The sequence below is a fragment of the Gorilla gorilla genome, chromosome 9, assembly GCF_029281585.2.
Source record: "Gorilla gorilla gorilla isolate KB3781 chromosome 9, NHGRI_mGorGor1-v2.1_pri, whole genome shotgun sequence".
Lineage (NCBI taxonomy): Eukaryota > Metazoa > Chordata > Mammalia > Primates > Hominidae > Gorilla > Gorilla gorilla.
Genome location: NC_073233.2, coordinates 72,500,001 through 72,516,662, shown reverse-complemented (window position 1 = coordinate 72,516,662; position 16,662 = coordinate 72,500,001). Strand labels below are relative to the sequence as shown.

The window sequence follows — 16,662 nt, the reverse complement described above, 5'->3', positions numbered from 1 at the left end:
CATGCACACATGTGCTTGGGGCACAGAAACACAGATCCTCAGTGTGTGTGTGTGCACGTGCATATGCCACAATGTACCGTTTTTTTCTTACCTTGAAATACCCTGGCCTCTGCCCTTGCAGTACTGGTGCTTGTGGGTGGCGAGGGGCACTGTCCTTCAGGGCACCATACACAGTGGCACAGGTTGCTCTCTGCTCGCACAGGTGAGTAGGGGCTGATATCTGCCCAGGGCTCTGCTTGCCCAGCCATGTGTCCTGAGCACCAGAACAGGACCGTGTCCACTGAGAGGAGAGAATGGTTTTTCCAATATTGCATGAAGGTACTGTTTGTGAAATCATGCACCACAGGGTCACGTCCGCATAGAACTGTCTTTTCTAACCCCCATGAAATGCCCTGTAGGCTGGTGGCTTTCTTGCTCCTTACAGCCTGGGCAGGGCTTCCAGCTCACTGCTTAGTCTTGAATATGCTCAACCTCAATTCTAGACTCCCCTTTGGGGGTGGGCACACCTTGCTTGCGTGAGAACGGGGTTCTTGGGTAGATTTCCAGTCAGGGGCCTTCTGTGCCCTAAGGGCAGAAGGGGCTAAGTTTGTTGGGCCAGCAGTCCCCAGAGGAAGGAGAGTTGGGGAGGAAGGGGAGATCAGGAATGGCTGGTGGTCCCCCTGGTCAGGGATGGCATTCTCTAGTAAGTGGGGCCCACATGCACTGAAATTCAGTTTTTCTTAGGATGCAGAGGAGTGTTGGGTGGGCGGGTGGCGTCTGTGCTAAGTGTGCACCTGTGAGTATTTTCCAAATGCTGCAGCTGCCTGAAGTTGGGGAGAGGCGGGAGGTTGCCTACCAGACTCCACTGGCTCCTAGGAGCACCCCATTCCAGGATGCATCCTTAGTGTAGAGCTGGACCGTGAGTCATTGTGAGTCTGCACCCACAAAACCCAGCAGCACGGGCAGCGGTTGGGCTTTTGGCAGGGAGGAGTCTTTGAGGAGCCCGGTCCTCCCCTCCTCCAGGTCCTGCCAACTCCTCACCAGGACAGCCTCTTCTGATCCTTCCTGAACTGGTGTGTGATCCGGGAAAGCCCAGCACCCTAGGTTAGGTGACTTGATTGCCCCAGAGCCTAGGCCGGGTTGAGCGAGCCCAGGGAAGGAAGTCCTCATGCGTTCTCATGGGTTCTCCAGAGCCTTTTATCTTGTGGAGAGGAAGTGGGGTGTGGGACACTAGGAGGAAACGGAGAGGAAGCCATGTGGGAGACAGAGGCTACCATGAGAAGGGGGCACCGAGGGTTAGTCATGGCAGTGTGGGGGGGTGTGGGTGAGGGGAGGACACCTCAGGAGATGGTACAGTCAAAGCCTTGGGCAGAGAAGGGCCCAGGGAAGCCCCAGAGGAGCTGCAGATGCAGGGGACAGGGCTGGGACCCAGGTATGGAGACCAGGAAGCAGCTGGGGTTGGAGGGGCAAGAGGTCAATGTGAGCAGGCCTGGGAGGAGTCTGGGGGCAGAGGAAGGCTGCAGAAGGGTGATCTGAGGAGCCTGTGTGTCCCAAGGGCTTAGCTAGGGAAAATGGTTGTAGGGGGCTTAGGCTGGGTAAGACTTGTTTGTGGTCCAAGGCCTGAAGCCCCCATGCCCTAGCCTGGCTGGGGGACAGCAGGTTGGTAGAGAGCCAAGCTCTGTGCCCTGATCAGCCTGTCAGCCCCTCTAGGGCAGGATGTGGCCTCAGCGAGGGCCTCCTGGTCTGGTCCTGTGCCCTGGGCCTGGCGCTTTGCTGGGGCCCCAGCTATGACCAGCCAGCTTAGGCCAAGCCTTGACGCTGGGGTTTCCAGCAGCAGCTGGTGGCCCAGTCTAAGATGGAAGGTGGTGAGCTGGGGTGGGAGCTGGTTTGTAGAGAAAGGCTGCTGCCAAGGTAAGCTCTCCATAGTGCCTGCTGCCTAAGAGGGTGGAGGGGGTGGGGTGTTTAGAACTCAGCTGCTCTGGCCTGTGAGAGAGACGCCCACTCCCTTCCCTAGATACCTAGCCTGGCCTGGCTGAGAGGAAATGCCTGAGGAATATTACTCCCCTTCCCCTGGAAAAGCATAACGAGCCCCAATTCTGTGCCAGGCCCACTGCTGGAGGTTAGGGAGACAGATAGGACCCAGGCTGTTGGCCCTTCTCTGGCAGTGAGTACAAAGCCATGCCTCCAGGACAGAATTGGGATATGGTGTCAGAGGCACTCAAGGCAGGGAGCATCCTCTGCCTGGAAGAGGAGGTGTTTGGCCAGACTCTGAGATGTCAGCAGGGAAGGGTGTTCTGAATAGAAGGCAAAGGTCAGGTAGAGGGCTGGTGGTATGGACCAGCAGGAAGGACCCCAGAGGCACTCAGGGTTCATGCAGGGAGGGGAACCCTGCCATGATTGGGCCCAGGTTACGACCACTCGAGAGGCTGCCAACCCTCCTGAGAGCTGACAGCTGAGTTTGCCCCTTACCTGGAGACCAGGGTGCTGGCTTTCCTTGTCTGGATCCCAGGTGGGTATAGGAAGACATATTTGTTCATCCAAAGGCTAGAGGTCCCACAAGAGCCAAGCCTTGGCCTCATCCTGGGCCTGGAGCCTAATACCCCAGTTTTATAGATGAGGAAACTGAGGCCCAGAGACTGGAAGAAACTTGCCCACAGTCACACAGGAACTCAGTGACAGAACAGGTGTTCTGTCATCCAAGTTAGCATCCAAGCCAAGAGTCAAGCAGCCCCAACAGATTCCTGGAGGCATTGGGAGGATGACTTAGGTTTTCCTGGGCTCCTCATGAGATCTAGCCCTTCCCCGGCCTCACTCACCTTGCCGGGCACCTACACCTGGTGATCTTGGGAAGTCCTGCCCACCCAGGCCTCAGCATTCTTAGCCATAACGAGCTGGGATCAGATAGTCCCAGCTCCACAAAACATGCTACTTTGCTCTTAGCTCAAAGTTTTTCACTGTGACTGAGCCTTTGGAGGGCCAGGAGCCCTGGGGTTTCAAAATCTAGGGTGTAGGTGAGCCCCTGGCCAGGGGAGATTGGAGTCGGGTGGGAAGAGCAGCCTGGAGAGCTCAGCAAGCCTTCAAGTTCAATGGAAAGGTCTTGGCCACAGGCTGGCTGGCGTGGCCAAGGACAGCTCTGCAACATTGCTGGAGCTTGTGATCTGAAGGTTGGCAACAGTGTTTGAACTCAGGGCAGAGGCAGAGGGCTGTGGGTGGGTGGGGAGCAGGAGAAGAGCGCCAAGATGTGAAGGTGGAATGTGGCTGGCCTGGCTGCAGTGGGGCTGCAGTGGGGCAGGCGGGACCTGGCAGTGGAGGCCCTGGGGTGCTTTACCACCAAGAGGCTGAGGGGCTTCTGGGCATGATCTATGAGGACCACACCCTGCAGAGACCAGCGAGAGGCACTCAGATGTGTGCAGGGCTTAGGCTGTGCTGAAGAGAGAGCCAGAGAGGAAACCTCCAACCCTCGTCAGGCCCAGAGGTGCCCCTGCAAGAGGAGCAAGTCCTCCCACCAGCCACCTAGAGCTGAGCCCCAGCTCCCTTCTACCCCAAACCAGGAGGTTGCACTATTTTGGTTTGAGAGGAGGCCCAGGAGGCTGATGGGAGTCACAGTTGTTGACCCAGTGGCTGATGGGAATTGTGGTCTACACTCCTCCAAGGACTGATGGGAGTTATAGTTCTCACCTTTTGGGGGCTGATGGGAATTGCAGTTTCTGCCCAAGGGACTCCAGTTATCAGACCTAGAGATGGGGAGACCCATTCTCCCCTCACAAAGCCCTCCTCACTCATTCCCATGGGCCCTATTTAGCAGGTGCTTCCCTCCCAGATGGCTGTGTATGTATTTTCTTTTCTTTTTTTGCTTTCTTCTTCTTTCCGTTGTTTTGTTATTGTTTTAACTATAATAAGAGGGCCAGAGGCAGTCAAGCCCTGGCCAGGTCCTGGCGGCCCATGGGGGTTCTGGGGAGGGGGAGGGGGGAAGTCAGTGGGGGTCAGAGGTGGAGGGTGAAGAATGAGAAAGTTGGGGAGTTAGGCTTAGCTCAGGAACCATGTGTCCCTGCCCACTCCCCTCACTCCTTCCTTGCCCCTCCCTACCTCCCTGCCTCTACATGGCTTCTCTCCACCCCTCCCAGAGCCCTACGGGACAGGACCCTGCTCCAATGTATCCAACTCCTCCCTGCCCACTCTTCCTCATGGGCCACCTCACCTCCCACTTTCGATGTCTCGCCTCCCGTGGCCACCCTGCAATTAGCTTTCCAAGCTCCCTCCCATGGCTGTCCCCTCCCAAGACCTCTCACCCATGTAGCAATCCCTACATGGCTGCCTGTCATGTCCCTACTCTCTAAGCCCTCCTGCCCACTGTTCCTCCCTCCCCGACATGCTGACACCAAGTGGTGGAAACCGCCCCTCAGCCCCAGCCTGCCCTGTGCAGAGTTCAGCTTTGTGTTGAATGAGGGGGAGAGGGACAAGTGAGGGCGGAGAGAGAGTTCAGGAGAAGGCAGGATGCGCAGGGAGCAGAGAGTGAGGGAGGGAGATACCGAACAGATAGACAGAAAACGTTGTACGGAAAAGTTGTTTTTTCTTATTTTTTTCCGGGAGAACCCGCTTACACAGCTCTGTTTGTAATTTTTTTCTTCATGCTAAAATCACACGGCCTATTTGTTGATGTAAGTTGCCTGAATTCCGTGGTATGCTATCTTCTTTTTTAAAAACAAAAGCAAAAAAAAAAAAAAAAAAAAAAAAAAGCAAAAAAAGAGAAAAATCTAGAAAAAAAACCCTAAAAGATATTGATGTTAGGTTTGTTTAAATGCTGCTGTTGTATCTGTTTTTAAAGCCTTAAACCAGTAGAGTTTTTTTTTCTGTTTCTTTTCAATTTCCTTTCCTTTCTGTTCCTTTTGATTTCTTAAGACAAACAAAAGACCAAAACCCAGAGAGTCACAGAGCCCGTGCGTGGGGTGCCCAGGGCATCTGAGCCGCTGCCCGCTTAAAGCGCAGTGCTCGGCCGGCTGGCGGGCGGGCCCAGCCCGCTCTAGTCTCCGCCAAAGCCAATTGGAACCGATTTGGGTGTGTGAGGCTGTTGTTTCTCTCTCTGTGCCGGCCGCCTGCGCCCTGGCCCTCGCTGACGCCCTCTCTTTTCTCTTCTCTCTCTTGTTCTAGGAGGAGAGTTAATATTGCCCATTATCACGGAGGACTCCTTAGACCCCCCTCCCGTGGCCACCCGATCCCCCTTCGTGCCCCCGCCCCCTACCTTCTACCCCTTCCTCACGGGAGTGGGCGCCACCCAAGACACGCTGCCCCCGCCCGCCGCGCGCCGCCCGCCCTCCGGGGGCCCGTGCCAGGCCGAGCGGGACGACAGCGACTGCGAGGAGCCCATCGAGGCCTCGGGCTTCGCCTCCGGGGAGGTCTTTGACTCCAGCCTCCCCCCAACGGACGACGAGGACTTTTACACCACCTTTCCCCTGGTCACGGACCGCACCACCCTCCTGTCACCCCGCAAACCCGCTCCCCGGCCCAACCTCAGGACAGATGGGGCCACGGGCGCCCCTGGGGTGCTGTTTGCCCCCTCCGCCCCGGCCCCCAACCTGCCGGCAGGCAAAATGAACCACCGAGACCCGCTTCAGCCCTTGCTGGAGAACCCGCCCTTGGGGCCCGGGGCCCCCACGTCCTTTGAGCCGCGGAGGCCCCCTCCCCTGCGCCCCGGCGTGACCTCAGCCCCCGGCTTCCCCCATCTGCCCACAGCAAACCCCACAGGGCCTGGGGAGCGGGGCCCGCCGGGCGCAGTGGAGGTGATCCGGGAGTCCAGCAGCACCACGGGCATGGTGGTGGGCATTGTGGCGGCGGCGGCGCTCTGCATCCTCATCCTCCTCTACGCCATGTATAAGTACCGCAATCGTGATGAGGGCTCCTACCAGGTGGACCAGAGCCGGAACTACATCAGTAACTCGGCCCAGAGCAATGGGGCGGTGGTGAAAGAGAAGGCCCCGGCTGCCCCCAAGACGCCCAGCAAGGCCAAGAAGAACAAAGACAAGGAGTATTACGTCTGAGCCCCCGGCACTGCGCCCCACTGCCAGCTGCCCCTCCTGGGAGGGCCCGGGAGGAGGGTGCCACCCTCTCCCTGCCAGGGGCCTGGGGACCCTCTCCCTGGCTGCCTCAGGCTTCTCTTACGAAGAGGAAACGCAAAAAAAGAAAAGGAAAAACCCCGTGCTCGCCCCCTTCCTCCTGCCGTCCACTGCGCGGCCTCGTCAGTCCCGGGGCTGGCTGTCCCTCTCAGCTCTGCACCTGCCAGGCAGGGCACGTGCTCACAGCCCTGGGTTGATTTATTTTTTTAAGGGGGTAGTTTTATTTTGGTGGGGTTGGGTGGGAAGGAAGGCTGGGGGTTTTGTAAAGTGTCCACTGCTCGTCCTGTTAATTTTCCTCAATTTTTCTTCTTCCTTCTGTCCCTCCTGCCTTCCTTCTCTTCCCAAGCCCTCCAGTCCCCATCCCAGGCTTGCTGTGTCTCACTGTCCCCACCCTCCTTCCCTACTTCTTTTTTTGTGTGTCTGGTTTCTCCCTTCCTTTCCTCCCTTTGGGTTTCCAGAGTCGGTGGGAGAAGGGCGGGAGGGTGGGCCCGAGTGGCCCAGTGGGTGGGTGGGGTGGGGTGGGGCAAGTGCCCCAACTCCCCTCACCAGGAGAGGCACCTGCTTGGTGCCGCCCAGGGAAGGGGCTCAGGCCTGACTGAAGGCCTGTTCTGTGTGTGCCGCCGGGCGACGTGCATTGATGGGGAAGCTGCTGGAGGAGCAGGGGTGGGGGGTGGGAGGGAGGGGAAAGGCAAATGCAGATATATATTACAGACAAATACTCTAGATTCCACGAGCAGCAGCCTGTGGCACCCGCTGGGCGCGGGCAGCAGGGAAGAGGGAGCAAGGCATTGTCCACAGACTGCTAGGGTCACTTCTTTGCCCACAGGCTCCCTGCTCCCCCAGTTTTTTTTCTCTCTTTGTTAACAAATGTGTCTGAGTCTTGGAAAACACCCCAACCCCAGAAATGTGTGGGAAAAAGAAAACAAAAACTTTCCAAATTCCAATGGTCCTGTGCAGTTTTTTTTGGGGTGGGTGCTGTTAGATCCTGGCTTTGGGCTGGGGTCTGGGCCCACATGGGGGCCCACAAGAGCTGGTAAGTTGCTCCCGAACTTTTGGGTTGAGTGTGGCTTTGGGTTCCTGGGATAACTTGTCTTTGTCTCACAGTGTCCTGTATCCCTGCTGGGCTGAGGAACAGGCGGGAAACATGGCTGGTTTCTGGCCGGTTCACAGACCTTACCTTCTCAGGAAGGCAGACAGATCCCTGGAGACCTTGTGTTGCCCCCTGATGGCTACTGGATCCACACCTCACAGACCTGGGTGCGGGAGAGATGCTGCCTCATCCTTCAGCAGCCCTTGGAGGGAGGAGGTCATTCCTGGGCTTGGAGACCTTCAGTGGCTGCTCCCAGGTCTCGAGGTGAATGAGTGACTGAGTCCCAGTGGTCTCCTGCTCTGCCTGACTCTAGAGTCTGTGCTCCTTCCCCTTCCTCTCTAGGGATTTGGACCCTGGTACCCTACCTTCCCCCAAGTCCACTCTGGTTGACTGGGCAGCTGCTGGGACTGAAGGTGGAATCAGGGCCGGCCACCTCGTCCACCATTGTTTACTCCTGCGTGGAGACCCTAACAGGTCCATGGCCCGGACATGCTAAGAGATGGATCTGTATTTGTTAAGCCTCTCAGTCGCAAGGGACAGATAACCACGTGTACAGCATTGTCAGGAGAGGAGAGCGAGGAGGGTTGCGGACCTCAAGGATGGCAGTGGTGGGGCGTTGCACCACCTGGCTCATGAGACATGACTCAGCCATGCTGTGTCACTCAGGGTCCCCCCGTCGATCGGCTTCTCAGCCCTCCCCTCCGCCAGGCTTCCTCACACCCTTGGCTTGCCATCCCCTCCACTGCCCGATTCTGCATCTTGATTTTCTGTCTGCAGGGGGCTCTGGCTGTTGGCCAGCTCATCCTTGAGGCATTTTGCAGTTCAAAAGCCTGGTCCATCTTTAGGCCTGGCTGCCTCCATGCCTGCAGGAGCCCCACCCTTCAGCTGGGGAACATCCCTTAGTGGGAGTGGCAGGTCCTGACCTGAGCAGCCTCCAGCTATTATCTCCAGAGGCCAAGGTCAGCCTCATCTCCTTCTCTTCCTTCTCTCCATCCCTGAAGGAGGCTTTTGTCTTGGGACCCTCCCCACCGTGGTGCCTCCCAGGACCTCTTGAGATTCCTCCTGCAAAATCCTAACAAGGGTGAGAGAGCAGAGCCCCAGGTGTGGATTTCTATGGACTCAGCCTCTCCTTGCCCTTCTGATCCAGCTCCTGAGGGGTGAGGCTCCGGCCCTGCTTGTCCCCCAACTGCTCAGTCTTGGAGCCACGGTCAGCATCACTGAGGTCAGCTCTAAGCACCTGTGGAAGTCTGGGAGAGGCCCTGGTTTGGGGCATTCTTGCTAGGATGTCCTCCTGTTCCTGGGCTGGTGATTGGAACCTTTGGGGCCCCCTGCCGCTACTCTCTCTGACCAAGGGATGGAGACAGCTTGGATTCCCCTCCTCCCATCACAACTAGCCAAAGAAACAAAGACAGGCAGGCAGGGGCTCCTTGGTGTTAGGAAGGGAAGGAATATCCTTACTCCAGAAATTTCTAGAATGACCCTAAACAGGATAGGGGACAGTATATCAGGGTAGGGAGGCAGGAAGCGGGGCAGTCCAGGAGTTGGAAGGATGGACCCCAGTCCTGCTGGTTGCCATATGACTGTGGGACTTGGTCTTTCTCTCTGCATAAGGCAGCTCAGGGTTCCCGTCATTCAAGGGCTTGGTTATAAGAGGACAGATCCTACACTCAGCCACTGACTCAGTTTACCCATCTGTAAGAGATGGTCACCTGATCCTCAGTTTATCATCTTGTGCCTCTGATGTTGGACTTAGCATCTGGGACTGAGCTGAGCTCCTCAGGGTCTGGCTGGCCTGGCAGTGACCCCAGCAGTGTCCCAGACAGGCCCAGTGTCCAGGGCCTGATGGTGGCTGAGGTTCCAGGCATCCTGGCTCCTTGGCGGGTGGTCCTCACAGGGATTTGTCAGGAGATTCCACCTCAGGGCTCTCAAGGACAGGGATTTGGGGAAGAAGTTCACAGACTTGCCCTCATCAAGCAAGCCCCCTGGAGAGGGAACACCAGCCCAGCCAGTGCCCAGCTCTTCCGGATAGAACCCCCCTCTTGAAGGCAGATTTGGAGCCCATGGGGCTTGGTGCTACCTCTTCCCACACATCCTCCTGGGTGAGCTATGGGCTTGGCTGGAGGCAGGAGAATGGATAAAGTGAGTCTTGAGCCGCTTTCCTCATCCCTGCTGCCTGAGGCCTCCACCGCCATGGGGATGACACTGATGGGGTAGTGATGTGTTCATCTTTCCCTTGGCTCCTCCATAGCGGGGTGCCCCCACAGGCTCTGAGGTTGAAGCCTCCGTGGTGGGCATCAGAACAGAGTGTGTCCCAAGCATAGGCTTGCCATTCGGGTGGGCTCGAGGCTGCTGCTGAGGGGGTCCCTTCTCCCTTTGCCGACACCCACTTGGCCATGGCAAGGCTGCTCACTCGCCAGAGGGACAGGGTCCTGGGCCCTCCCAGCTTCCAGGGCCTCTTGAGTTAATCCAGGAGTGACTTATGTTGGAAGCAAACAGGGCTTGGGTCCTGGAAGGTCGTGACTATCTGGAAGGACCAGGAGCAAGGCCACTCAGGATGTGGGCAGAGGGGTAGTCCAGACCCCCTTGGTGAGCTGGAGGGATATCCCAGAAGACAGGAGGGCCCATCTCCTACCAGCCCTGGGTTCTGCCTTCTAGAAACTTCTGGATACCCTAAGGTCCCAAGAATGCTGTTCAAGGGTTAGAAAGGCCGCTGGGCCTCAGCTGGGCAGCAGATAGACAAAAGACAAAAAGTCCAGGGCAGGCTGAGATGACCTTGTATTCAGGCATTTTCACAAACAGGATCCCTGCCCAGGGTTCTTTACTGAGGGGTGGCCCTAGGTAGATGGCCAGAGGACATGGCCCCCAGAGGCCCAGGGGCTGCAGCTGACAAGACCAGGCCAAGCAGTGACCCCCTTCCTGTGGGGGACAAAGAGCTGCTTTCTGTTTTCCCATCCCATATGTGTGCATGTGCATGTGGGCACACGTGTGCACACACGGCTAATGTGTGTGTAGGGGTGGTAGGGCACTGCCCTCGGCCAAGGTGCCTGGAAGCAGCAAGGCAGGCACAGGTGGACCCAGAGGCCATCTAAGCATGGCCCCAGAGTGGCTCAGGTGACTGGGCTGGCTGGCTGGGACCCGGCTGGGCAGCAAATGGCTTCTACCTGCACCCAGACCTCTGTGTGAGCTGCACTGCATTTCCCTGCGAGCAATGCCTGTGGACACTGTGGGCCCCTGGCCTTGCCGCTGCCAGGAGAGTTACTGGACACCCAGATGGTGAGGCTGGGTTGGGAGAGGCTGGGGGTGTTGTGGCCAGAGTGGGGCTCTGGAGGCCTACTGATGGGTTTGAATCCTGATACTGCCCCCACCTAGCTGAGTGTCATGGGCAATCAGGTTCTTCAAGCCTCAGTTTTTTCATCTGTAAAATGGGGCAATGTTTGCCCTACAGGATTCAGGATAAAGTGAAGTGAGATGATGCTTTGAGGTGTCCAGCACAGCACCGGGCCCACAACAGGCGCTGGAAACAGCAGCCACTCTGGCCTAGCACCTGGGGCAGGAAAGCTGGCCTGGGAAAGACCCACCCCAGCAAGGAGCCCCCAGCACTTTCCTCCTTCCCCTGACCCGGGAGGACCCTGGGGGCTCATCACTTGAGTCAGTGAGGGGCAGCCATTCATTTGTTTCTTTATTCAATCCCTCGCACCAATGCCTCTCTGGCCCAGCGCTGTGTGGGGAGCTGGAACATGGGGTCATGGGACCGCCCCAACCCTCTGGGAACTCATAGGCTGGCAGGGTGGGAGGAGGCAGGCTTGTGGCTGTAACTGTGGGTAGGAGTTTCACGGGCATCTCAGGCTGGCCCTGGACCCCTGGAAGGGGGGCTGGGTTTGGGGGTTAAGTGGAGTCGGTCAGGGATGAGGGTGGGAAGGGGACAGCAGGCAGAGGATGTGGCGAGCAGGTGGCTGAAGCCTGGAGGGACATGGGGAGGGGCCAGGGGCCAGGCTTACAGGGCTTCTGGGTAAAGCTGTGGAGCTGAGACTCTACTGCTTGTGCGGAGCTAGGAGAGGTCTTGACCATGGATGGTGGTTAGCTCTGAGCTCTGGGCAGGTGGACGGGTGTGGGGGGACAAGTGGCAGTGCAGAGGCAAGCAGAGGGTTGGCAAGGCCAGCTCGTTCCCCTGGGCCTGACCCCTCTGCTCTCTGAAGCCACAAGGGCAGGGCAGGGTGATGGTGCACTGGGTCGCCTCCTGCCAATCAAACTGTCCTTTTCCCCTTCAGTATTGAAGGGGGCCCCTTGGACTGTGAGAGGGGCAGGGCTCACCTGGAGAGGCAGCCCTGGGGGAGAGTGGGGACCTCAGAGGGCAGCCTCTGGGCCTCTAGAAATGGAGGTCTTTGCTTTCCTCCTGCCTTCTCCAGAGAACAGAAGAAGTCTCTTCCTCTGACTGTCCCATCGCAGGTTCCCCAGGAGGCTAAAACTGTGTGGATTTTAGGACAGAGTTCCCCAGCGTGCCATGTGTCGCCTTCTTTACTGCCCTGTTCAGGAAGCACACGGGGGTGTGTCTTGGGGTGCGGAGTGGCCCCTGACCCTTGACCTGTGTCCATCCCAAGGACTCCAGGGAATGCCACCACCCTGCTCTCGGGAGCCCAGAACTGAGCTCCCGAGCATGTGATGGGTTGGGGGTGTGTGTGCAGTGACTGCCCTGCCAGCCATCAGGGCTTTAGAGGTAGAATCTGGGGCCTGTGAGGGCCCCCAACAATGGCTGGATCTCCGTCTCACAAAGGACTATCTACTCTTCTCCCTTTGGCCTCTCTCGGGGTGGACCTGGGGGAGCTTGGCCATTTGTGCCTTGAATGGTGGAGTGAAAGGCAGAGGACAAAGCCCTAGGTCAAAGCACTGCCAGCCGGAGACTGAGCCCTGAGTTGCCACTCTCCCAGAGATGTACTGTGTGTACAATCCTATCTGTCTGGGCCTCTGCTTCCGCCTCTGTCCAGTGATGGGGATGGGTGAGCAGGCTGCCCTGTGCTAGGGTTCTCTAGTGGGAGGGAGGGGTGGTCCTGAGGCTGGGTCCACTCACTGGTTCTGCACATCTTGGATGGTGTCGGGCAGCGGCAAGCTCTGGGTCTCGGGCAGAAGCAGTGCAGCCAGGCCACTCAGCACTGGCACCGTCCCATACACCAGCAAGGGCAGCCAGGGGCCATGGACACCCAGCAGCCGGACCAGAGGCCCCAGGATGGCTCCTCCACGGGCTGCCATCTGGCCCAAGCCCACTGCCGTCATCCTGCCAATGCAGATGCACCTATAAGCGCCTGGTCTGTGTGCCCACAGCCTTGATCCTGCACGCCGGGCCAGGCCTGCTTGGCCCAGGGAGACCCAGGGGGTCAGGCTGGGCTTGGGACGCACCTGAGCAGCCCCGGGACCACACAAGAGGGAGATGCATGACATGAACATCTAGGTCTGGGAGAAGCCACTCCTGCCTGGGGGTGCCCCACAGCTCAGCCCAGGGCTCCCCTCTCCTGGAGCCCAGGCCCAGCCTCACCTGAGCACGGTGGGGAAGAGCTCGCTGCTGTAGATGGTGATGCAGGTGAAGGCAGCCCCCACCCCGCCCAGCCCCAGCACGGCCAGGGCTGAGCGCAGAGCTCCCATTTCTGTGGGTAGAGATGGGATTAGTGAGCTTGGTGGGGGGCCCAAGATCAGATGAGGGCTCCCTTCAGCCCAGGGGGCTTGTCCCTGACTTGCAGGCCTCTTTGCAAATGTTTGGGAGTCATCTCCATCTGGGTATCCTGTCCTGAGTGGCCTCATGGCCACACCCACAATCTGCTCCACTCTCAGACACCCAGAGCCAGCCCCGAGGAGTCCTCCTTGACCCACGTTTCCCTCCCCCTGCAATCCATCACTCAGTTCTCATTTTAACTCCACACTTTTCTCTGGTGCCACCCCTGCCACTCCTTCACCGCTCTTGCTGGCTCAGCGCAGACACTGCCGTCTGTCCCTGGACGGCCCTGGCAGCCTCCTTCCTAACAGGGTGCCTGCTCTAGTCCAGCACCTCCAAGGAGGGGCCGAGGTCTCTGTTCCCAGCCCGAGACCCCCCCAAGGTAGGGAAGTCTCTGGTGTACAGCTTTGCCCCCTCACCGTGGGGCACCAGCGTGTTGGCCAGAATGCAGAGCCCTGCCAGCAACAGGGATGCGGCCAGCGTGGGGCGGCGGCCCAGGCGGCTCAGCAGCAGCAGGGCACCCATCTTGGCTGGTATGTCCACGACACCAATGAACATTTGGAGCAGGAAGATGTTGCTGCCCAGGGCCTGCAGGTCCAGGGCCAGGCCGAAGAAGGTGAAGCCAAAGGCGAACCTGGGGCAGGGGTCAGGGAAGTCAGGGTGGGGGTGGGGGGTGAGGGGGGGTGGTGGGCAGGGTGGGAACAATGGGTGGGGGGTGGCTCAGGGTGGGGGCGTGCTGCTCTTAGCTCAGTGTTCTGGCCCTTCAGCTGCCAGCTCTGTGGGGCGGGGCCAGTCTCTAGACTATCAGGTCCCCTTGCCAGCATGGCTTCCCTTTGGGTTTGGCTGATGGGAGGTGCTGGCAAGAGGTTGGAGGAGGGGAGAAGCAGGGGATTTCTGCCTCCCTCTCTGCTTGGGGGCTTTGTCTGGGGGTGACTATGCCCCTTCCGTGGCTCCAGCTGCCACTGAACAGTCCTTCCCTCCTTGGCCTTGGCGGTTTTGGTCTTTGCTGGATGGCCATGGGTCCTGGGCTCTGATAAGCCCTCTCTGCCCTCCCTGGCCCCACACCAGGCAGGGGTGCTTGCGGCCCATGCTGTTGCCTGGATCACCCCTTCGTCCTGCCTGGCTCCCAGCCCTCCCAGGAGCTTTGTTAGGGATCCTACCTACTGCATCTCTTCTATCTGCCTTGCCCCTTATTAAGGCCCCCTCAGTGAGCCCACCCGGCCTGGGTTGTCTCCTGTCGGGAGTGACTGACAGAGAGGAAGGTGTCAGTGTTGCAGGCCAGTGGGACCAAGCAGAGCCAGCAGAGGCCGGGGCCGTGTGCCAGCGAGAGCCCCGATTCCAGGTTCCCCTGTGGAGGTGGGGTTGGGGGAAGGGCATCTACCAGCACAACGTGGAGATACAGGTCCGGAAGCGCAGTCCGGGCATGCGGAGCAGGGTGCCCAGGCTGGCAGGAGGTTGGCCCATGCTCAGCTCCTCCCGCATGGCTGAAAGCAAGACCTGTGGAGGCAGGGGTGGGTGCTGTTGGCACTGGGGGCGCCAGGCACCTCCTCCTCTCTGAGACCTTCTTCCCAGGGAGCTGAGGTCCTTGGTGGGTCTCCCAGGGTGCCCTATGCAGGGGCAGGGGGAGGGTCTGAGGGTCCGGGTTTGAGGAGGACCCAGCCTTACCTCAGGGGTCAGGGTGTCCTGCACCGCCCCCTTTCCGTTGATGGCAGCCACCCTCCACAGCTCCTGCAGGCCCCTATCCAGCCTGCCCGTGGTGAGGAGCCATCGTGCCGACTCTGCCAGCCACCTTAAGTGGAGGGGGCGTGGGAGGGGTCATTGCCTGTGGCCCCCAGTGCCTGGCCTGCGCCAGCCTCAGACTGCTACCCTGTACCCACTGCTCCAGGCCCAAGGCTTAGGGCGGCTGAGGACCCCGAAGGGCGTTGTGGCAGCCAAGCCCTCTTGGGCACCCTCCTTCCCCAGCAGGAGACCCCTTCTGCTTCCTTTCTCCCTCCTAGGGATTGTGGTTGGGATGCTGTTCTCATCCTGGGGCTGGCTGCTGGGATGGAGGGAGGGATGACTCTGTGGAACCCTTCCTGCCTTCCTCCAGACCCCACAGCCCTTCCCCTGCCTCACTAGGAACCTGGCCTAGTTGCAGTCAGCGCCCCTAGGGCTACAGGACCACTGGATCCTGGCCACTGCCAGGACCTTGGCCATCTCCAAGGCCACTGGGGTCCACCCTGTCCTGGCACCTCCCATACCACATGGCCTTCCTGTCCACCCCATGGCTGCATCTTCCTCCTGCAAACAGCTTCACAGCCACCCCGGGGCTCAGGCTGGGAGCAGGGTCCCCAACAGCACCAGCGCCCTCTGGCCGCACCCTGTCAGCTGATTCCCACACCTCCAGGACCCCTCGCACCTGAGTCTCTGCTACCTCGGCCTCATGAGCCCAGCACCTCCCCTCCTTGTGGCAGGACCCAGCCCCTCACACTGACCTGTCTCCCACTACCCTCAGTGTCAAACCGAGCTTATGCCACACCGTCCCGCCCTGCCTGCTGAGCGCCTGCCATGCCCACCACTCTACACGGGGCCTGCCTCTAGGCCTTGGCTCCTGCAGGTCCTTCAGCCAGACGTGTTGTCCCCTATGAGCAGCCAGGGTGGGGCCACCTAGGCCCCACCGGGGCCCTGAGCTCCTTAGGGATTTGCAGAACAGAGGGGAGAAGTGGAGATTCCAGGTGCATATTAGAGGTAGAGCTGATGAAGCCTGGTGACCCAGTGGACTTGGTGGGGGGATGGTGAGGGAGAGAGAGGCGTCATGGCCACTGTGACTCTGGTGAGTTCAGGGGCTGCTCCCCACGCTGGGGAAGACTTGGGGAGGAGAGGTCTAAGGAGATGTGTGTGGGGATGAGACACCTATAATGGAACTGTCACGCAGGCAGTTGGAGGTGCAAGGCTGGAGGTCAGTGGGGGAGGCAGGACCAAGTGGAGATTTGGGGTCTGCAGTATTTGGAGGGAGCTGGGGCTGCAGGCAGGGGTGAGGCTGCCTGAGGGAGAGAGTGTGGACTGTGCCCGCCACATAGCAGGTGCCACAAGTGATGGTGGCTAGATCATTGTGGGTGACCCTGGGAAGGGCAGTTTGGGCGGAGGAGAGGGAGAAAGCTGACTGGAATGTGTTGTAAGTGACTGGGAGGGAGAAAGCAGGGTCCCATTCTCAGATGTCCATACCCTAGCTTGTTCGTCAAGCCCTAAGCACAGTTTGTGAGGCCACGATGTGTGGGATTCCCTATGAGCTCCACGTGGGCAGAGACCACATATCTGCTGATAGCTGGTGTCAGCCAGCGCCTGGCACATGGTAGGTGCTCAGTAGTTATTTGTTGAATGAATGAAGTAATGAATGAATGAATGGGCACTTCTTCAGCCCTGTAGGAGCACGTCTACCAAGGAAAGGGGGGTGCAGCTCTGTGGCCCTGCATCAGCATGAGAACCAGGAGGGGTGCCTTGGAATTTTTATCACTGACCTTTACCTTCCACTCTCTACCCTCTTGGTGTTGGGAGTCAAGCTGCCATCCTAGAAGGCTCTTGTCGGACACGATTGCCTCCTTGTGGAGCCACTGTATGAGATGTAATTTTCTCCTGCTCTGAGGAGTGGCTGCAAATTGTTACTCCACTCCAAGCTGTTGGGTGGGAGAGATTTGTGGAGTCAGCCTTCTTCCTAGTGTGGGTGCGGGCACCTGCTCACCACTGGGCCTCTGCTGTGCTCCTTTCTACAGTGGTCCCAATGACCAAACAACTACTAAGTGCAG

The 16,662-nt window shown here is 58.9% G+C and overlaps 2 protein-coding genes across 36 annotated transcripts in view; one reads left to right on the top strand and one right to left on the bottom strand.

Moving 5' to 3' along the window:
• Positions 1-7,027, top strand: part of NRXN2 (neurexin 2) — a 115,815-nt gene extending 108,788 nt beyond the window's left edge. For 20 of the 31 annotated variants that reach the window (XM_031015869.3, XM_031015865.3, XM_055354404.2 and 17 more), the window contains one exon: positions 5,128-7,027. In XM_031015869.3, the coding sequence (XP_030871729.1) occupies positions 5,128-6,014 (887 nt within the window). In that variant the 3' untranslated portion in view covers positions 6,015-7,027. The remainder of the gene's footprint in view (positions 1-5,127) is intronic. The other 11 variants (XM_031015871.3, XM_055354410.2, XM_031015870.3 and 8 more) reach the window with 1 other exon arrangement.
• A 3,818-nt stretch (positions 7,028-10,845) lies between these two features.
• SLC22A12 (solute carrier family 22 member 12) overlaps positions 10,846-16,662 on the bottom strand; it is an 11,168-nt gene continuing 5,351 nt past the window's right edge. For 3 of the 5 annotated variants that reach the window (XM_004051452.5, XM_019037001.4, XM_019037003.3), the window contains 6 exons: positions 14,546-14,669; positions 14,262-14,377; positions 13,300-13,514; positions 12,707-12,815; positions 12,245-12,448; positions 10,846-11,702 (listed from right to left, as the gene is read on the bottom strand). In XM_004051452.5, coding sequence (XP_004051500.1) covers positions 11,639-11,702; positions 12,245-12,448; positions 12,707-12,815; positions 13,300-13,514; positions 14,262-14,377; positions 14,546-14,669 — 832 coding nt within the window. In that variant the 3' untranslated portion in view covers positions 10,846-11,638. The remainder of the gene's footprint in view (positions 11,703-12,244; positions 12,449-12,706; positions 12,816-13,299; positions 13,515-14,261; positions 14,378-14,545; positions 14,670-16,662) is intronic. The other 2 variants (XM_063693231.1, XM_063693232.1) reach the window with 1 other exon arrangement.